General features: G+C 38.7%; 1 protein-coding gene across 5 annotated transcripts in view; it reads left to right on the top strand.

Annotated features, from left to right (window-relative positions):
- Nucleotides 1–22,742, top strand: part of SAMD8 (sterile alpha motif domain containing 8) — a 111,916-nt gene that overhangs the window by 43,875 nt on the left and 45,299 nt on the right. For 4 of the 5 annotated variants that reach the window (XR_014249401.1, XR_014249402.1, XM_082408774.1 and 1 more), the window contains exons 1-2: nucleotides 723–967; nucleotides 18,357–18,949. Coding sequence is in view for 3 of the 5 variants with exons in the window: in XM_082408774.1 (XP_082264900.1) it covers nucleotides 794–967; nucleotides 18,357–18,949 (767 nt within the window). In the remaining 2 variants the exon portion in view is untranslated. Of the gene's footprint in view, nucleotides 1–722; nucleotides 968–18,356; nucleotides 18,950–22,742 lie in introns of those variants that run through there. The other variant, XM_082408772.1, reaches the window with a different exon arrangement.

Raw genomic sequence — 22,742 nt, forward strand, 5'->3', positions numbered from 1 at the left:
TGGCTTGAGGGTAAAGGCCACACCAGGGCATTCAATGGTAGCAGTTTGCACTCATGTCCACCCCAGAACCTATCCCCACCCCCATCAGAGCCACTGAAGTCTGCCTTGCACCGCCTGGGAAACCAAGGCCAGGAAGGGGCTGGAGCCCAGGTCGCAGGTGGTTTTGGACTTGGTTTACGCCAATGCTAGGCCTGGGCTGGGGGCTTCCCTCAGGGTGGGGTAGTATAGTAAAGTGAGAAGAGCATAGGTTCTGAAGTCAGGCAGATTTGAGGAGGAATACTGGCTTTGGCACATATTAACTGCCCAACCTCAGGCAAGTTTCTTGCCCCTTCTGTGTTGTAATACTCTGTAGAGGTGGCACAAGGATTAAGTGAGATATTTATATGGCATTTGGCATAGGGACTCTCAGAGAATAAAGGGGCAATAAATGGTAACAATGATTGGAGGTTGGCTATTGGAGAGGAGCTGGCTCCCTCCAAAAGAATTAGGATAACCTCCTCTGGCCCCCAAACACTATTTGTTACTCCCATAGGCGCCGCCCCATCTCTACTAGCCCCTCAACTTCTCACACTTCGGCTTTGGGCCTGACGCATGCGCTCTCGGGTTTCCTTGCTGCGGTTTCTAGTCTCCGTTCTCCCCTCGCGCCCATCTTGAGCCCCGCGTCCCTTCCGGTTTTGGCCCCGCCCCCGCCCTAGGGCTCCGCCTCCCGCCGATAGGGCCCCGCCTCCCGAAGCAGTTCCGGTTCGGATTCGAGCGGCTGCCGGCGCAGGTGAGATCGAGGCCGGCCGTGGCAATGCCTGCACGCAGCCGCCACCGCCCCAGGGTCCACTTCGGCTCTCCTACCGGGGTTCCGCCCCCGCCGCTTGAGGCGTCTCACTCCGGCGAGGCTCGGAGGGCGCGGGGGTCCGACAGCTGCTCAGACGCCGACTCGGAGGCGGGTCTGGGGAGCCCGACTCGGACCGCGGAGGTGAGCAGGAGCTGAGGCGGGGAAGAGGGGGTTTGGGAGGCGCCTGCAGCCACGGGTGAGTGGAGAGTCGGGGATGGAGCCGGGGGCTGCCACGGACAGGGATCCGGAGGGGCCCCGGGAGACCGTTGAGGGAGCGTGGAGAGTCCCCTTTAGCATGGAATCTGAGGGAAATGGAGGTTGTTGAGCCGAGGGCCTGAGGGGCGTGACGATGGCCCGAGACAGAGGGGTAAGTAGAGGTCGAGGGGAGAGCGAGAGGGAGTGGGAGGCTGAGGGAGATGTGGCCTTGAAGAGGCAGGGGCTTGAAGGTTTGGAAAGCCGGGTAGTGAGGCAAAAAGACCGAAGGGGTACCGCGGGAATATGGGACTGGAGGAAGAGATGCTCTGAGATTTGGCACTGGGGGCGCGGAGTCAGAGGAGCCGGACCAGGGCCGATGTTACCACCTGGCCGGAGAGAGGGAACCGGGGTGGGACTGACGAGATCGCTGACAAGAGTGGGTGGTGGTAATTAGGGGAAGGATTTAGACTTGAAGAGGAAAGGGCTATCGGGTGGCAAGTCGTCTGGCTTTAAAGGCCAGAAAAAGAGAAATGGGGTCAAGAAAGAAAAGGAGCCCTTGGAGGCTCTAATTTAGGGCTTTGGCATTTTCACAGGTGTCTTTCAAAGCATGAAAGATCACTAGGGTAATATACTTGGGTTATGGGGCTTTCTCATTTGTGGACAGTGAATACTTTTAAGAATCTGGGGTGGGAGGGTTGATGTTAAACACTGATTTGCCCAAAGGACTAGGGGAAGTAGTGAAAAGGAAGTGATGTTTGGAAAAGATAGTGAAAGGAGTGATTCTGTAAATAAAGATAATCATTTGGCTTTCTTCTAACAGTAATAGTGTGTTTCTTTTTTTTTTCTTTGTATTTTTCTTAAATTTAAGTTTATCTTAAGTACCAGACAAGTTTAGACAATCTTTTTTAAAAAAAAAAGATTTAATACATTACTTTTAAATTAAAAAAACTAAACTGGAAACAAGAATTTGGACACTTAGATTTTACAGATACTCAGTATCGACTGATTTCACTTTGGTAGCTTGAGTTGACACATATTGGCCACAGGGTAAAGATGTGGTCAATACAAGTGTCTGCGTTAAAAAAGTACATAAAACTGTATGTGAAATCACCACAGTCCAGGAGGCTACCAGATGTTCCTCTCACCTGTAACTCCAGAATTGGAGTTGTGTCTTGGAAATTGGAAGGAGGGTACCTTGACAGATTTGCAGGACCAATGCTTTGCAGATATTGTATGAATAATACTTTTAGTAGAGTTATCTAGAAGAATAAGAATAGAGGATGCTTGTAGTTGTCAGTTAACAGAACTGGGATAGGTGGGTACACAGATGCCTTTTATAGAAGATATCGTACCAAAACCATAATTATGCCAGAAAAATGATTGCAGTATTTATACTCTCTTTAGTTGAAATAGGTTACTTTTCTTTTGTAATTGTTATATTATAACATGTCTTTGTGAAGTGTTGACTTTAGCCACGTCTCATATGTTGTTTTACTTTTACAACCTTTTATCCTGTTATAGGTTTGCAAAGTTGTTGGCATTTCAGAACAAACTTTTAATCAAGTATTTCTAGTCTAAATGGGTATCCAACGGTTTAATCTTCATGAGATGATAATTTACTGATTGCAGCAAGCTGTTAAATTAGTTTATGTGTATTGACTATATGTCATATCTTCAAATGCTCAGTAGACTAATAATTATTTCTTCAAGGGAGAGATGAATTCTTAACTTTGCTTTTAGCTGTTGTTAAAAGATTAACTCCTTTTTCTTTAAATTAATATAAACAGTCTTTAGTTGAAGAAGTATATATAGTATTACTATTGTTTATTTATGTTTGTTTACCCTCACTAGACTGAGATTCTCTAGAGACCTTGTCTTCATACTTAGCTCTAAATAAAAGTCTTGGCATGTAAAAATTTGCTGAACTGAACCGAAATATAAGAACTCTCTATTAAGGTTACATCTTAATGTTACTGCAAAATTAAACTGTTACATGAATTTGTACAGTTAATACATTAGCGTCCCTAATAGTTAGTCTGTCTTTGTTTTGCCTTGACAGTTTTCACAGCCACTTAGTTGTAAATAAAATCAGTTTTATGGTAGAGCAGTTTCTCTAAGGCAAGAAAATCTATATTACTCCAGAAGAAGCCATTATGACTGCTGTGGCAGAACATGCAGATATATTTAGATAATCACTTTTGATTTCAGTAGCATCATCGCCATTCTGCAAAGACTCTGTACTTTGCACAACTACTTGTAAACATTTTTATTTTGTTAATCACTAAGATCTTCAATGCTTTTTCAAAACTTTACCATAGCTGACTTAGAGGCATTTTCATGACTTTTCTGAGAAATGAAATTTGAACATTGTTTTTGGGAAGATGTTGAATCACAGATGTTCTAATGAATATCATCATTATTATTTTGTCTTATAAGAATGACCATATTAACTAGTTATTCTTTCAAAATTCTTACCTCCAGCCCTGATGTAATATTATGGTGTTGATAGTAGCATGTACCTAGCACAGCCATTAATCATAACAGTGGTTCTTACTTTAGGTCTTAACGATTCTCTTGGCTTTGAGAAATCAGGAGGTTAACTAAAAATTAGAGGAGCACGGGCCAGGCACCCTTTGAGAACAATTCAGTGTTTACGTGCTGCCTTTGTCACTGGTAATTTGCCATTTGAATATGTGGGTATGGATTTGTGACAGACCTGTACCCCCTCCTCCCATACACATAGTACCATCATCAGTGGATCTTAACCTAGCTGAGTCTAGACTTCAGGCTTCCATATTTGAAATGTTTTGTTACTTCACTAAATGCTGGGCCCGACTAGTAATAAAATCACCTCACTGCAGAATGTAACATAATATGAGTCTATCTTGGCTTTTGTTTAGGATGGTAGAAACTAGGAAAACTTGGTCATAATAGTTTCAGCACGGTGTTTCACCGTTAAACAGTGTTTTATGATAGGTACCTTAGAAGAATGTTGTGGAGGCAGAGACCTATGTTTGTATTTGTCTTGAATATTTATTGTGGGCTTAGTGTAGCTTTTGAATTGTGGCTGAGGACAAGAGATTTATTTATTTATTTATTTATTTTATGCTCTGAGATTTGGCACTGGGGGCGAGGAATTTTTATTTATTTATTTTATTTTTGGCTGCATTGGGTCTTCGTTGCTGTGCGCAGGCTTTCTCTAGTTGTGGTGAGCGGGGGCTACTCTTCGTTGCAGTGTGAGGGCTTCTCATCGCAGTGGCTGCACTTGTTGTGGAGCACGGGCTCTAGGTGCACGGGCTTCAGTAGTTGTGGCTCACGGGCTCTAGAGCGCAGGCTCAGTAGTTGTGGCACACGGGTTTAGTTGCTCCACGGCATATGGGATCTTCCCGGACCAGGGCTCTAACCCGTGTCCCCTGCATTGGCAGGCAGATTCTAAACCACTGCACCACCAGGGAAGCCCTATATCTATTATCTTGACCCTTTTTTCTGTTCTCTTAAAGTTCTTGACAGGTAAGAAATTCTAGTAGGAGGTGAGAACCATGAATTCTGCTAATTTACTGTCTTCCTGTAAGTTAAACTGTGTCACTGAGTTATTGGAAATGCCTGCAAATTGGCTTTAGTGTGGAACTTTGAGACTAAATTAAATCTATGTCAGTTTCATCAATACAACATTGGTATGAAAGTCAGAGATTACCAGACCATACATTAAATTTTGGGGCCAAATCCAGTATATTTGTACAATATTGTAATGGAGTTTGGAGTCTTGAGCAAGTTTCTCATTTTCTATTATGTTGATTTGATTTGGGGGTGTAGCATATTTAAAAATGAAGATTTTTACCAGTCAATCTGTCAGACCACTACTAGCCTGCCCAAATATTATTTTAATGATTAGAATAAAAATTTGAATTTTATATACTTGGCTTCTTTACTGGTGTGCTCTGGCATTTTGCCAGGTTAAGGATTTTTCATCAAACTTACCACTAAATTTTGACCACTGTGTAAAAACTTTTACTACAACTGAGGATATAACCTGCACAGTGTTGTCTGTTAGATTCTTATTCATTGAACTGAGACAGTTCTGAATGTGGTAGAGAATTAGGTACAACCAAATAGTGGAAGTCTTAGTTTAAAGGCAAGTTGGAGTCAGAAAAGGTTTGTGTTCTTTGGTATACATGACAACTTTTTTTAATAACGGTATATAAGAGTACATGGTCTGTGCAGCAAAAAAAATGTCCCAAGGCTAAAGTGAAGCCAATAGAATGATAATGTAACTGAAGAAACAATTTAATTAATTTCAAATGTGCTACCCCAAATTCTGCTGCTCAGTGGGACATAGAAAAATGGTAGAAGATCACGGCTAGAGTTTCAAAACTGGTAGGAAGTGGTTCTGGGTCTTTGAAACTGTTTTGTAATTATAGCAGATTCACAGATACTTGGAAACAGTGCTTACTAAGAAAAAGTAAACTACCTTTTGATAACTATAAAGGGAAAATAATAGTTTTTTGTTTGCTCAATGAAAAGATTTTAATTTAGAATTAAAAAATTTTAATGGGATTTTTAAAAAGCTGCATAGGGACTTCCCTGGTAGTGCAGTGGTTAAGAATCCACCTGCCAATGCAGGGGACACGGGTTTGAGCCCTGGTCCGGGAGGATCCCACATGCCACGGAGCAACTAAGCCCGTGTGCCACGACTACTGAGCCTGCGCTCTAGAGCCCATGAGCCACAACTACTGAGCCCGAGCGCCACAACTACTGAATCCTGCGCACCTAGAGCCCATGCTCTGCAACAAGAGAAGCCACCACAATGAGAAACCCACGCTCCACAATGAAGAGTAGCCCCCGCTTGCCACAACTGGAGAAAGCCCGTGAGCACAGCAACCAAGACGCATCGCAGCCAAAAAGAAATAATTCATTAGTTAAAAATAATAAATAACAAGTGTTGGTAAGGATGTGGAAAATTAGAACACTTGTGTGTTGCTCGTGGGAATGTAAAATGATGCGGCTGCTTTGAAAATGGTATGGTGATTCCTGAGAAAATAAAACAGAATTACCAAATGACCCAGCAATTCCACCTCTGGATATATACACAAAAGAAGTGAAAGCAGGGACTTCCCTGGTGGTCCAGCGGTTAAGACTCTGCACTCCCAATGCAGGGGGCCCGGGTTTGAGCCCTGGACAGGGAACTAGATCCCGCATGCTGCAACTAAGAGCCCAAATGCCACAACTAAGACCAGGCGCAGCCAGATAAATAAATAAATAAATAATTTTTAAAAAATGACAGCAGGACTTGAAAAGATATTTGTATACACCTATGTTTATAGCAGCATTATTCACAATAACTAAGAGTTAGAAGCAACCCAAGTACCTACTGATGGATGAATGAATAAACAAAATGTGATATATACATAGAATGGAATATTATTTACCCTTAAAAAGGAGGGAGGTTCTTTTTATTTTATTTTATTTTTATTTATTTATTTATTTTTGGCTGTGTTGGGTCTTCGTTTCTGTGCAAGGGCTTTCTCTAGTTGTGGAGAGCGGGGGCCACTCTTCATCGCGGTGCGCGGGCCTCTCACTATCGCGGCCTCTCTTGTTGCGGAGCACAGGCTCCAGACGCGCAGGCTCAGTAATTGTGGCTCACGGGCCTAGTTGCTCCGCGGCATGTGGGATCTTCCCAGACCAGGGCTCGAACCCGTGTCCCCTGCATTGGCAGGCAGATTCTCAACCGCTGTGCCACCAGGGAAGCCCAAGGAGGGAGGTTCTGATATATGCTACAACATGGATGAAGCTTGAAGATATTATGCAAAGGAAAATAAGGCAGACACAAAAGGACAAATATTGTAGGATTCCACTGTTGTATCTAGAATAGTCAAATTCATAGAGACAGAAGGTAGAATGGTGGTTGACAGGAGCACAGGGGAGGAGACAATGGGGAGTTATTGTTTAATGAATATGGAGTTTCCATTTGGAATGATGAAAAAGTTCTAAAAATGGATGGTGGTGATGACTGCACAATGTAAATGTACTTAATTCCACAGAACTGTACACTTAAAAATGGTTAAAATAGTAAATATTCAGTTATGTATAGTTTAACACACACACACACACACACACACACACACACACACAAAGAACATATCATCATATCTGTGATGCAGGCATTAGAAAGCCAGTACTGCCACTCTACAACTGCAGCTGCTTCCTGACACAAAGTCAGTGACTAGAAACTGGAGAATTACTTGTACACTCACATACAACCAACATTTCAATAGTCTTTCTTTTGGATACCCAAAACTTCAGGAAAATGGCCCCTACTTCACTTTCTGCTTTCCTCTCATGTCAGAGCATCTAGCTGGCTGAACCTAATTCACGTTTAGAACCCTAGTTGCAAGGGATCCTGGGGAATAATTTTTACCTTTTTAACCTCTGTAGTACAAAAGACAACTAGAGGGAGATTGGAAAGGATCCTGAGTGCCAATTCATCATATTTGTGAAAGGATCCTGAGTGCCAATTCATCATATTTGTCACAGGCACTGAGTCAATGGTGATTCATAGATGGTAATACTCCTTGTAGTCAAGTCATCATTTCCAGTAGTTGGCCAGATTGTCCTGCAGCTGGTCAGTCACAAAGATAGGATAGGACAAAACAAATAGCTTCAGTGAGGCAGAATAGGGGAAAAGTTTGTTGATAGTTATTGTCTCCTTTTGCAGTTCTGGGCTGATTGTGCTTAGTTTGTTAAACCTAATATACAGTATTTGCAGTTTTAATATGGTAACTGAGTTTTAATAAGTAAATGAGTTATTTACATTATCGTGAAGATAATTTAGTGCATGTCACTCCATTGGTATGCATTAAAGGCTCATTGATTAAAGAACAGTCATGCTACTGTTAAGAAATACCAGATAAGCTGTTTTCATTGTATTAAGTATGGAGATAAGATCATGGGAAATATGCTGAGCTCTTTTGCTTTCAAGCTGCTGACATCTTTAATTAGTATGAATTAAATTTGGAGAGAAAAGAAATAAATTTTCTAGTAAATGAACAAGTTGATGTGCTGAAAATTGCATTTTTTAATAGTTTTCAAGGGACTTCCCTGGTGGCGTAGTGGTTAGGACTCCGCGCTCCCAATGCGGGGGGGTCTTGGTTCGATTCCTGGTCAGGGAGCTAGATCCCACATGCATGCTATAACTAAGGAGCCTGCCTGCTGCAACTAAGGCCTGGTGCAACCAAATAAATAAATAAATAAAAATAAATATTAAAAAAAATAGTTTTCAAAAATTTCTCACCGGAGTCCATCCAAAAGATAAGAAATGTTTTGTTCCACTCTGTACAGAACAGTCAGCTACTTTAGTTTATCTGTTATCTATGAGTTGGAACTAAGTTTGAGTAATGCCTCTTGATGGTAAGATTCTGCATGAGTGGACTATTCTCTCAGTGCCTTGATAATAACATATTGACCTTTGATAACTAATTTCTTAATTGCTCATGATTTCAGAATAAACTTCTTTTAAATTTTATCTCAAATTGAAATGTTTCCTTTACGTACCAGTTAACATTTTGGACAAGTACCAGGCTTTGCATGCAGTGCTTTTTGATGTGGATCAAACTTTAATGACGTAGCTAGGAGCTAGTGTCTAAATAATATGTCAGATTTTTCAATTCTATTATTCTACTTCTATAAATCTAACCCAAGGCACTGCAGTACTATTTGTAATAGTAATAAAATTGTGAACAGTTGCCGACAGTGGAGAAATGGACAAATTATTGTATAGCCATACAATGGAATGTCCTTTTCAAAGGATAGTTTGATAACATTAGACAGGACTCATGCAATAATGTTAAGTAAAAATGATACAGAATTACCAATGGTATGATTTCTCTATAGAAATTTTCTCTATAGAAAATTCTGTGGATGAAAGATAAATAAAAAATTGCAAGCATTAGTTCTCTGGGGGGGTACTTTTGAAATTATATTTTAAATGTTCTTCAACAAATATGTATTGCTTCTATATATTTTTCTGTCTTTTTATTGTAGAAGTGCATTACTCTAAAAGATCCAAACAATGCAGAAATTTGTAGACTACAAACTATAAAAGTCCTTCAGTCACCTACCTAGACAAAAGAAGTCCAGTTTATCAACTTGTTCTTTTATGGATTTTGCTTTTGTTGTCATATCTAAGAAATCTTTACCTAACCTAAGGTCAGAAAGATTTTCTCCTGTGTTTTCTTTTAGAAGTTTTCTAGTTTTAGATTTTACATTAGGTCTGTGATCCATTTCAAGTTAACTTTTTATATGTGGTGAGAGGTATGGATTAATGTTTTTTGCATATGGTTATTCATTTGTTCTAATACGATTTGATGGAAAGACTATCCTTTCTCCACTGAATTGCCTTTGCACATCTGTAGAAAATCAGATATCCATATGTATGTAGGTCTATTTCTGGATTCTCTATTCTGTTCCATTGATTTGTATATCTTTATGCCAGTACTACTTTGTCTTGATTAGGGTAGTATGATAGAATTCTAAAATGACCTCCAGTGACCTTTGTATAGTGGGAAGGACCTGTGAGTCTGATTATCACTCTGTGATTATGTTATATTATATGGCACAGTTGACTAAGAAAGGGAAATTATCTTAGTGGACCTGACCTCATCAGCCAGCAAAGGACTGGGCTTTTCCTGGAGAAAGAGATTCTAAGTACAAGGGGGATTCAACAAAGAAAAAGCTGCTGGTTTTCAGAATAGGAGGAGGCCCTGAATGCCAGTGGCCACTAAGTTTACAGTAATTTGTTACACAGCAGTAGAAAACAAACACTGTATATAGTAAGTCTTGTAATTAGCTATCTAATCTTATTCTTTTTCAAGGTTGTTTTGGTTATTCTGTGTCCTTTGCATTTCCATATCAACTACTGAAATAAGTTTATCAGTATCTATAAAAAAGTCTGTTGGGATTTTGATTGGGATTCCATGAAATATATAGATCAGATTTTGGAAGAACTGATGGATGTCAATGAAAAATTAACCAGTCAATCTAAGAAAGAAACGGAAAATTTTATGTGAGCCAAATTGAGCACTGTAACCCAAGAACAGCACATCAGAAAGCTCTCAGAGCTGTTCCACCAATAAGAAGTGTAGGCATAGTTATATAAGTTTTTTTGAGACAGAGGGCTGTACTTTAAATGACGTTTTATTGACAGTTACACGCTCCAGATCTAAAAGTTGTGTGGCCCCTTACAAGATCAAGAAGGAATGTTATCTCTTTTTTTTTTTAATACATTTATTTATTTATTTATGGCTGCATTGGGTCTTCATTGCTGCATACGGGCTTTCTTTAGTTGTGGCGAGCGGGGCTAGTCTTCGTTGCAGTGCGTGGGTTTCTCATTGCAGTGGCTTCTCTTGTTGCGGAGCACGGGCTCTAGGCGCATGGGCTTCAGTAGTTGTGGCACATGGGCTCAGTAGTTGTGGCTTGTGGGCTCTAGAGCGCAGGCTCAGTAGTTGTGGCACATGGGCTTAGTTGCTCCGCGGCATGTGAGATCTTTCCGGACCAGGGCTCGAACCCGTGTCCCCTGCATTAGCAGGCAGATTCTTAACCACTGCACCACCAGGGAAGTCCTGGATATATTTTTGATAGGCTGATTGTTGGATAAGCGAAAGAGAGGTGACAAGGATGATTCAGTTTACCAAGTTCTAAGGTGGATTCTTTTTTTAAAAGAATATTTTCTTGTAAATCGTTCTTTTTTTTTTCAATGTTTATTTATTTATTTTTGGCTGCGTTGGGTCTTTGTTGCTGTGCGCGGGCTTTTCTCTAGTTGTGGTGAGCAGGGGCTACTCTTCGTTGCGGTGCTTCTGTTGTTGTCCAGTGGCTTCTATTGTTGCGGAGCACAGGCTCTAGGCACGCGGGCTTCAGTAGTTGTGACATGCAGGCTCAGTAGTTGTGGCGCACGGGCTTAGTTGCTCCACGGCATGTGGGATCTTCCCGGACCAGGTCTTGAACCTGTGTCCCCTGCATTGGCAGGAGGGTTCTTAACCAGTGCGCCACCAGGGAAGCCCAAAGGTGGATTCTTAACCACTGCGCCACCAGGGAAATCCCAAGAAGGAATGTTATCTTTTAAGGAGTTGTCTTGCTGGTGCTAGGAGAACGTTGCTCTTTATGGCTGAGCAGGTATTTATGCCAACGCGGGAGGTTTGGTTGATGCGTAATACAGATACACAGTTCTCAGTAGTGGGGAGAGAGGAGGCCAAAGGGCAAAGAAAATATTTTTGTGTTTGAATTCTTCTTGTCTGGACATAAAATATGAATTTTATTTCACAGCATTTTTATTTTCTTAAAAATTTGAGTCTTTTGACCCACCCATGTCACTATTTATTTAGATCTTTAATTTCTCTTAGCAATGTTTTATAGTTTTTAGTGTACAGATCTTTCCCATGTTTGGTCAGATTTATCCTTGGGCATTTTATATTTTTTGGTGCTATTGTAAATGGTATTATTTTGTAAATTTCAATTTTTTGATTGTTTATTTCTAGTATATAGAAATACAATTGATTTTTGTATGTTGATATTAAGCCATCTTGCTAAACTAATTTATTAGTTCTAGTAACTTGTGTTTGTGTGTATGTGTAGATTCCACTGAATTTTCTACATAGATTATCATATTGTCTGCAAATACAGTTTTGTTCCGTCCTTTCCAATCGTATGCCCTGTATTTCTTCTTCTTGCCTTATTCTACTGGTTAGATTGCTCAGTGTTTTACCGAAATGGTGAGAGTAGACAGTCTTGCCTTGTTCCTGATATTAAGGGGAAAGCCTTTAGCTTTTCATCATTAAGTATGATGTTAACCATAGGTTTTTCAAAGATGTCCTTTATCAACTTGATGAAGTTTCTCTTTATTTCTAGTTTGCTGAGAGTTTTTCATCGGGAATGAATATTGGATTTTGCCAAATGCTTTTTTGTCTTTTGAGTTATTGTGTGGTTTCCCTGTTTTAGCCTATGGTGAATTATTTTTATTTTCAAGTGTTAAACTAACTTTGCACTCCTGAGATAAACATCACTTGGTTATGTTGTGTTATCCTTTTAAAATATTGTTGGATTTGATTTGCTATCAGGCCGTAGTTTTATTTTCTTGTAACGTCTTTGTCTGGTTTTGGTATCAGGGTACTACTGGCCTCATGGAATGAATTCAGAAGTATTCCCTCCTCTTCTGGAAGAGTTTTATTTTAGTAGTCCATTTCTCCCAACTTTTGTGCTATTGTTGACATATTTTACTTACATATTTACCCATATATCTACCATTTCTGGTATTCATATTTTCAAATGATGGCATTTTTGTTCTGCCTGAAGGACTTCCTTTTCACATTTCTGGTAGCTCAGGTCTGCTCGAGATGAAATTATTCAGTTTTTGTGTGTCTGAAAAAGTATTTGTTTTACCTTTGTTTTTGATCAACATTTTACTATTCATAGAATTATAGGTTGATCATTTTTTTTCTTTCAGTGTTTTAAAGACATTGTTTCACTGTCTTCTAGCTTGCAGTGTTTCCAGTGAGGAATCTGCTATCATTCTTATCTTTGTTCCTATGTGTATAATGTGTGTATCCTCTCTTTTTACTTTTAAGATTTTCTCATTGTCATTGATTTTGAGTAATTTGATTATGATATGGTGTGGTATAGTTGTATTTGTTTGTTTGTTTGTTTTTTATTTATTTATTTTTGGCTGCGTTGGGTCTTTGTTGCTGTGTGCGGGCCCTCTCTAGCTGTGGGAGCGGGGGCCACTCTTTGTTGTGGTCCACGTGCTTTTCACTGCGGTGGCTTCTCTTGTTGTGGAGCACGGGCTCTAGGCACGCGGGCTTCAGCAGTCGCGGCTCGCGGACTCAGTAGTTGTGGCTCGTGGGCTCTAGAGCACAGGTTCAGTAGTTGTGGCTCACGGGCCTAGTTGCTCTGCGGCATGTGGGATCTTCCCGGACGAGGGCTCGAACCCGTGTCCCCTGCATTAGCAAGCGGATTCTTAACCACTGCGCCGCCAGGGAAGCCCCGGTGTGGTATAGTTTTTTGTGTGGTTCTAATGTTTGGAGTTTATTGAGCTTTTTGATTTGTGTTTATAGTTTTCACCAAATTTTGAAAAATGTTAGCCATTGTTACTTCAGATATTTATTTCTGTCCTCTCCTCTCTCTCTCGTTGTTTGGCGACTACCATTATGCATCTATTAAGTTGTTTGAAGTTGTCCCATCTCTCACTGATATTCTTTTTTTTTTTTTAATCATGGTAAAATATACATAACAAACTTATATTTTAACCATTTTTAAGTGCACAGTTTAGTGGCATTAAGTACATTTACATTGTTGTGCAACCATCACCACCATCCATTTCCAGAACTGTTTCATTATCCCAAGTGGAAACTTTGTACCCATTAAACAGTAATGGGTATTTGTCTCCTACTGCTCAGTCCCTGGAAACCAACATCTACTTTCTGTCTCTATGAATTTGACTACCTCATCCAAGTGAATCATACAATATTTGTCCTTTTGTGTCTGGCTTATTTCACTTAGTACAATGTCTTCAAGATTCCTTTTAAAGGCTGAATAATATTCTCTTCATTTTAAAAAATTCTGTTTTTCCTGTGTTTCATTTTGAATAATTCCTATTGTTATGTCTTCAAGTTTACTATACTTCTGCAATATCTGATCAGCTGTTAATCCCATCCAGTGTGTTTTTTATTACATATCTTGTAATTTCATCTCTAGAAGTTTGAGTTGGATCTTTTTTATGTGTCTATATCTCTATTTAACTTTTTGAACATTTGTAATACAGTTATCATAACTATGTTAATTTCCTTGTCTGATAATTTTATTATCTGTGTCAGTTCTGGGTCAATTTCAATTGATTTTCTACTCATTATAGATGAATTTTTCTACTTCTTTGCATGCCTGGTAATCTTTGGTTGGTTGCCAGACATTGTGATTTTACCTGTTGGGTGCTGAATACTTTCTTATTCCTATTAATATTCTTACGCTTTGTTGTGGGATGTAGTTAAATTACTTGAAAACAGTTTGATCCTTTCGGTTCTGCTTTTAAGATTTGTTTGGCTGGACCAGAGACATGTTTAGGTTTAGGGCAGGATTTCTCAATATCAGCATTATAGCACTTTGGGTCAGATAATTCTTTGTTGTGAGGGGCTGTCCTGTGCATTGTAGAGTGTTTAACAGCGTACGCAGCCTCTAGTCTTTAGATGATCCCCTAGTTGTGACAACCAAAAATGTCTCCAGAAATTGCCAGATATTTTGGGGGGGCAAATTGCCCTCAGTTGAGAACTACTGTTTTAGGGTTAATTTTGCCTTACTGCTATGGAAAGATCTTATTGTGTACTCTACCCAGTGCCCCACGAATCATGAGATTTTTCATTTTTTTCCAGTCTGGTTGTTTATAGTAGGCACTTTTAGTGGTCTTGTGTGAATACTGGGCGTTATTGCCTCTAATCTTTCTGGGTGGTTCTTTTTTCAGTCTTGTTTGGTTTCCTCACGTATATGTGCTGATCAGCATTCAGCTGCCTATTCAAGGGAGATCCTTTGCAAATCTCTGGAGTTCCATCTTAGTCTGCTTGGGCTGTTATAACAAAAATACCATAGGCTGGGCAGCTTAAACAACAAATCTATTTCTCGCAGTTCTGGAGGCTGAGGAGTCCAAGATCAAAGTGCCAGCAGATTTGGTGTCTGTGAGGACCTGCTTCCTAGTTCATAGATGGTCATCTTCTAGTTGTGTCTTTACATGACAGAAGGGAAGAGAGAACTCTCTGGGGTGTCTCTTATAAAGGCATTAATTCCGTTCACGAGGGTTCTGCCTTCATGACCTAATCACCTCCTAATACTATCCTATTGGGGGTTAGAATTTCAACATATGAATTTGGGGGGAATATAAACATTCAGTCCATAACAAGTTCTCTGTCTGTGTATCTTTCTCCTCTCTAGTATTCTATCCCAGGTACACTAGCCACCTTGATTTCCCTAGACTCTCAGTTCCTTTGCAACTCACCAGGTCTGCTGGGCCTCGCCCAGTTTATATCCTGTACCACTCATGGCTGGGGCAGTAGGGCTCACCTTGTTTCCTACTCTCAAGGATCTCCTTTGTTGTCTGGTGCCCACTGTCTTGAAACTGGTTTTCTCCCCATATATTTTATCTATTTTTTGGCTGTTTCAGGTGGAAAAGTAAATCTGGTTTCTCTTATTGCATCTTGGTCAGAAGCAGAAGTCTCTTTAACTGATAGTTGATTCATATTAATTATTGGTTAAAGCTGAAAGTATTCTGAAACATTTACTTACCTAATTTCTTCATTATGTATATTTGTATGAAACTTATAGCTGTCATATTCTTCGTTAAAAGTCTCCTGTTCCCTGTAGTTCCTATGGTACAATGTAAATATTAAATTTCCTTGAAGCCTTTTATCATCTGTTAATATACCTCTTTAATGCAGGTTTTCATAGTGTTATCTAAATATGGGCCTCTAACTGTATGTAGTAGCATACAGTTAACGGGTGTGCCCTGACCTGATGAAGCACAACAGTGCAATGCGTCATGCTTTTAGGGCATTGCCACAGCAGGCTCAAAGACTTCCAGGAGGCTTTCTAGCAGCTAAAACACCAGCATCAAAGCCTGTTTGTTAGCCACATTGAGGGTATAAAGAACAGATTGTTAGCCAGATTGAAGGTGCTATAAGACAGAAAAAAAAAATAACCATGAAAGAGATCATTTTGAGCATTGTGTGAGATGAAACTACTGAAGAATAAGGCTAAAAGGATGGGGGTGACTTGGAGCCCGTTGGTGGTAAGCTGTTAGAAAAAGGAGAAAGGTAGCAGAATAGAAGTAAAATGACAGAAGGAATCTGGCCTTATTTTGTATGAGAAGAGCTTCTCATACTTATTACATCGTAATTGTTGCAGAGTTTGTAGCATGTGCTTGTTGGATATTCAGGGATATTCTCTGAAATAATTTATTCAGAGAATACCTTGGGGAAAAGATATGTATGTAGTGTGTAGGATGAAGCCATCTGGCTATCTATATGGGCTAAAACATAGCAAAATCATTTAAAATGGAACTATATATATGTAATACATGATATAAAATTATATATATCACTGTGTATAAATTCCATGAGTTGAAAGTGAATAAATCATAATTCCTTGGCCTTTGGGGTGGCACTGATATACTGTAGGTTAAAAAAAAAAAAAGTTGAGTATGATTTTTTGTAGCTCTGCAGTGTATAAGAATTAGCCTTTTAAAATATGTCCTTACAGATGCATGTACTGTTAATTTTTTAAGACTGAAAAGCTATTGTGGATTAATACTATTAAAAGCTCTGTTTTGAAACACTGTGATTTAAGGTTTCCAAAAACTAGGATTGCTTTTTAGTAATTAAGAAACAAATATTTAATGGGCATGTTTCTTGTTGGCTGAATACTTTTGATGGTGTAAGAGGTACTTAGGTAGTTGAGTATCTGCCTTTTTCAGGTGATTTTAAGTATTCATGGCAAGAGTTTGTGTGGATAGAAGAATGCAGAAGTAGCAGCTTTTTACTTTCCTTAGCATAAGGAAGCATAGAAAGTTTTTCATAGCCAAAAATGCATGTTGTAAGGGAATGATAAGCACTAAAATCAGGAATTACTACATCTGAGAGGAGAGGAAGGGGTTGCTATCAGGGAAGGACATTCACTTGTATTGATGTTTTGTTTTGCTTTTAAAGCAAACTTTTAAAATGAAGTTCAACGTATGTAAAGTGTAGATCATACGTATACAGATTGATGAATTTTCACTTGTATAACTAATACCCAGATTAAGAAACAGAACATATGTATTGGCACTGTTTGGTTTTTTTTTTTTTTTTTCTTTCAAGCTGGGTAGTGGGCACATGGGTGTTTGTTGTACCATTCTTTCTCCTTCTTCTTCTTTTTTAATGCTTTAAAGTTTACCTACTGTGGGTTTTTTTTTAATATATATAATATTTATTTATTTATTTTGGTTGCACCAGGTCTTAGTTGCGGCACGTGGGCTCCTTAGTTGTGGCATGTATGTGGGATCTAGTTCTCTGACCAGGGATCAAATCCGGACCCCCTGCATTGGGAGCGCGGAGTCCTATCCACTGCGCTACCAGGGAAGTCCCCTTGCTGTGTTTTTTAAAAATCATCTCAGAAGGAAATATGGTCTTTAGAGATATGGAAAATGTCAGAAAGCCCACAGGCTTTAGTAGCTGAGAAAGTACTTTAGGGAACTAGGTTTTTTCTCCACGTAGGCCTTTGTCTCCCGTATATCTGATAAAGTTTATAAACCTGATATAGGCCCAAGTTACTGAACATTTTAAAATGGAAAAAGAACATAAACAGAACTGTGTGGGATCAAAGTAGTAAAAATTATTAGTACTTTTTGAAACAGCACATTATTGGCCTTTTATAATTGCAGTATAGGGAATTCCCCAGGGGTCCAGTGGTTAGGACTCCGTGCTTTCACTGCTGAGGTCCCTGGTTCAACCCCTGATCAGGGAACTAAGATCCCGCAAACCACGTGGTGAGGCCAAAAATTAAAATTAAAAAAAAAAAGGAAATACTATAATTGCAGTGTAAAATATGGCCCCTCAAATTTATGGTACATTGAAATGTTTTATCACTAAATCTCAATGATAGTTTAAGAAGAAAATTCCTTTTTCAATTCTGTAATGGAATATTCAAGGTATAGAAAGAAATGAGCTGTTAAGATATTTATAGATATTTATATCTAGTAAAGGCTTTATATTTGTTATAGAAATTATTTGTATAGTAGATAGAAATATGCTTAATCTAAGGGGTTTCCTGCAATTAGTTATCTATGTGCCTTTGTGGGGTTGTGTTGTTTTTTGGAGGCGGGGTGGGGGGGATACTTATTCCAAGAACATGAAGATTTCTGAAATTTGATTTATTTTTACGTATAACAAATCTTTCTATATATCTCATTTTATGAAAAGTGTTGAGTTATTTTTCTCAATTGTTCTCACCAGTAGGCTTTTTCTAATTAAGTTATGGCTTGCTGTGGTGTGGAAAAGCCATTTGTAAAATATTACCAAAAAAACATTTTGTAAAAATGTTCTGTCATTAGCTTTCCTTCTGCTATTGGGGTTATATGCATATAATTATTAGAATGTCAATCTGTTGAAAACTACTCATTAATGAATAATTTTTGTTTCTTTTACTCTCATCCGGAAGCCAATAGGGCAGTGTAGATGAATTACTGTTTCTGATGTGTTTACGTTTATTTTGTCTTCAAAGGAGTTGTTAGGACACCCTGAAATTTTTGTTTTATTTTCCTGTTTTCCCTTGACAGGGAGTGGAAGAGGAAATGGCTTTTCCTAATCAGCTCTGCATTCGCCGCTGGACTACCAAGCATGTAGCTGTTTGGCTGAAGGATGAAGGCTTTTTTGAGTATGTGGACATTTTATGCAATAAGCACCGACTTGATGGAATCACATTGCTAACGTTGACTGAATATGATCTCCGGTCTCCTCCTCTGGAAATCAAAGTCTTAGGGGACATTAAAAGGTTAATGCTGTCGGTCCGAAAATTGCAGAAAATACATATTGATGTTTTAGAAGAAATGGGATACAACAGTGACAGTCCCATGAGTTCCATGAGCCCTTTCATCAGTGCTCTTCAGAGTGCAGAGTGGCTCTGTAATGGGGAACCTTCACACGACTGTGACGGACCCATCACTGATTTGAATTCTGATCAATACCAGTATGTGAATGGTAAAAACAAACATTCTATTCGAAGATTGGACCCAGAGTATTGGAAGACCATATTGAGTTGTATATATGTTTTTATAGTGTTCGGATTTACATCTTTCATAATGGTTATAGTGCACGAGCGAGTGCCTGACATGCAGACCTATCCACCACTCCCGGATATATTCTTAGACAGGTAAGTTTTGTTTCTAGTTGCCACGTTTGTAGAAGATAGCTGTACTAGCAGTGATAATGATATATTCATGATAATTACGTTGTTTATTATTGTTGTTTTGGTTGATATATACTTCCCATTTGCTTTATCTGGTAGTATATAAAGATATGCTTTAGAATTGCCTTTTTCCCTTAGAGTAAACTAGACCTTAAGCCTAGATGAGTAGGAAGAACCACTGCTTAATTTATTTTTCTACAGCTATGTTATAGCTCCTTGGGCACTTCAGATTTTAAAAGGGTTTCCTGGAATGTTATATGTAATAAATGGAATTTGTTTACTTTTTTAAAAAAAAAGATGAACAGGGTTTTGCTTCTTTTAAAAATATGGGGAGGTCTCATGTATCATCAAATAAATTAGAACTATCATAAATACAAACTGATTCGTGGAAAGTATTCTGTTTTTATAAATACTGAATACATAAAAAAGAATATAGTATATTATATGAAAAATAAGAATAGAACAAAACTCAAAACTATTAGTTTTTATATTTGTGGTTTTAAAAAATCTTTTTAAAGTTTGTAGTGCTGTCTTATTTGTTTTTATAAAATGTGCCCTTCTGAAAGTGCCTTATAGTATATGGGTTTTTTTTAAATGAAATGAATTAAAATGTCCACGTTAAGATGGCAGAATGACATATATATAACATTTTATTCTCTCTCAAGCCCTGACTAAAAGTATAGTAAAGAAGTTGTGTTTGTTTGTTGGTCTTAAGTTGTAAACTTACAAGGAAAAGGTAGATAAGAGAGGAGAAAACAGCAATACATTTTTGGGAGTTTGAAAGCAGATGGGTGAGGGACTTCCCTGGTGGTCCAGTGGTTAAGACTCTGCACTCCAATGCAGGGGGCCCGGGTTCGATCCCTGGTCAGGGAACTAGATCCCATATGCCACAAATAAAAGATCCCGTATGCTGCAACTAAGACCCGGCGCAGCCAAATAAGTAAATGAATATTAAAAAAAAAAAAAGAAAAGCAGATAGGTGAGTGGCAACTAGCAGAGCTAAAGTAACCTAATTCTAAAGCAGCAGTCGGGAAAACTGAGAACCAACACAAACTATCTTGCAGATTTCTCAAAGCTCTGGATACTGTGGGTGAAAGGGTGGTGCTAAAATAAGAAAGCTGTTTAAGAAGCTGTTAGATCCCTATATCTCCTTCCCTGTTCTATCGTACACAATTTTTCCAACAGAAGACCCTAAGGAAGTAAGGAAGACAGCACGTGGATATCTGATGAAAGAGTACTCTAGGCAGAGGAAACAGCGAGGTGCAGGAATCCTGAATTGGTAGTAGGCTTAGCATGTTTAAGGAACAGCAAGTGAGAGATGGAGAGAACAGTTGGAGATGAGATCTGAGAGGAGACAGGAGTCCAGATTTTGTAGGTACTTGTAGACAATTGTAAGGACTTTAGCTTTCATTCTAAGTGAAAAGGGAAGCCATTGGAAAGCATTTAGGAGAAGAGTAGAGTGATCTAACTTCCATTTTAAAAGGTCACTCTAATTGTTGTTAATAGAATAGCCCGGGGGTGGGGATGGGAAAGCAGAGGTTAGTTAAATTATTGAATTCATCTAGACAAAGATGGGGTGGATTGGATGAGAAGAGTAGTGGTACATACATATATATGTGGGTGTGTGTAGATATACATATATGTATGTATATATATGTGTGTGTGTGTGTGTATGTATATACATACAGGCAACAAGATTTGCTTATGGATTTGCATGTAAGGTGTAAGAGAAAGAGAGAATTCAAGGATTATTTCAAGATTTTTGACTTGATCATCTGGAAGGATGGAGTTGCCCTTTATAGAGGTGGGAAGACTGTGGAAAGACCTGACTTGGAGAGAAAAATAAGGCTTTGGTTTTAGACATGTCAAGTTTGAAGTATCTTTTAACACCAAATCAGAAGTCAAGTAAGAGATGGAAAGATGAGTTAGTGTTCAGGGAGATCTAGGCTGAAATTTGGGAGTTACAAGTGTAGGTAAAGCCATGATATTAGATAATGTCTACTAGGAAGTGAGTTTAGAAGGGAAAAGAAGATTGAAGATTGAGCCCAAGAACAGGTATAATGTTTAGAGGTCAGAAAAGTAAGGCAAAACTAGTAAAGAAGAAGACTGAGGAGGTCAGGGCAGAGAGAGTGAGAGAGTATTATGGAAGCCAAGTTAAAAAAAAAAGAAGTATTTTAAGAAGACAGGAATAAATTATAATTAGCTGTGTCAAATGCTGCTGAGGGGTCAAGTAAAATGAGGATAATTGACCGTTGACTTTGACAAGAGTTAATAAGGGCAAAAGCCTGATTATAATGGGTTCAACAGAGAATGTGAGACTGGAATTTACCTAAAGGTATATCTCCACAAATATGAAACAGCATACGGACAGAGTTATTCATTGTGACATTAATTGTAATAATTATAAATATTGGAAATAATCTAAATGCTTATCTATGGAAAACCGGTTGAATATACTGTGGTACACCTATACAATAGAGCACTATTTAATCATAGAAAAGAATGAGGAAGATTTCTATGAACTGATGTGAAATGGTTTGTAGGAAAAACTCAGTAGCTGTGAAGCACCATGAGCATCCAGATCATGGTTTCTAAATACCAATCTGTACTAAAGGAACAGACCAGGGCTCCTTAGAGAAATGGCTAATTTTAAGTCTGGGGCATGGTAAGCATAAAATTAGCCTGAAACAGATTTTGTGCCATAAAGCAAGGAAGTGGAACCCTATCAAAAGAACATATGAGCTGGTTTTAAGGGGCTCCCACTGATCAAATTAGGACAGTTGGAACATCAAAAAGCATAATGATGGTAATGGATTATAATATACTGAGAAAGAAAAAGAATCTATGAACCCATAGTGATAAACAAAACAAACAAAAAGTGGTGGACTGAGAGGGGAAGTTCTTCAAGGGAATTATAGGGGAAGTTGAAGAGCCATAACCAAGCGCAGTACATGAACTTTAATTGAATCCTCGATCAAGAAAAAAAAAAAATACTGCTATAAAGGACATTTTAGGGACAGTTAGGAAAATTTGAATATGGATGGCATATTAAATGACACAGTTTAACACTAAATTGGTGTTACAGTTTCCTGGGTGTAATAGTGTATTGGGTTATGAAGAGGGTATCCTTCTTCTTAGGAGATACATGTTGAAGTATTTAGGGGAGAAGTGTCATAATGTCTGCAACTTATTTTGGGAAGGGTTTAGTCTCCTCCAAGAGTGTGTATGTGTATTTAGGTTTGTATAGAAAGAGGGAAGTAAAGCAAATATGGGAAAATGTTAATTATTGTAAACGATAGATTTAAGTGAAGAATACAAAGTATTTATCTTTCAGCTTTTCTTTTGTTATGATCAGAATTTTTCGAAGTAAAAAAATTGGGTAAAGAAATGAGAGAGAGGAAGAGAATGGGAAGAGAGAAATTGGAAACAATCAAGTCTTACAAGCCCTTAAAAGTTTTTCTATAAGGGCAACAGAGAAATGGAGTTGTATTAGAGAAAGGAGGAAAGGATATGGAGTCACCAGGGTTTTGTTTTGGATGGGCTATATTATACAGCATGATTGTTGTACTGATGATAGGAATGACCCAATTTAGAGGGAAGGAGATACTGTTAGAGGAAAGAGAGGGTATAATTGATGGAATAATATCCTTGAGTAGATGAAAAGGGGTAGGATCTAGTGGGTGGGAGAGGCTGGTCTTAGGCACAGGGTCTATTAATTCATAACAGAGGGGAAGACAGAAAATATGGAAACAGAGAT

Source organism: Balaenoptera borealis (assembly GCF_965194805.1).
Source record: "Balaenoptera borealis genome assembly, chromosome: 10".
NCBI classification, from domain to species: Eukaryota; Metazoa; Chordata; class Mammalia; order Artiodactyla; family Balaenopteridae; genus Balaenoptera; species Balaenoptera borealis.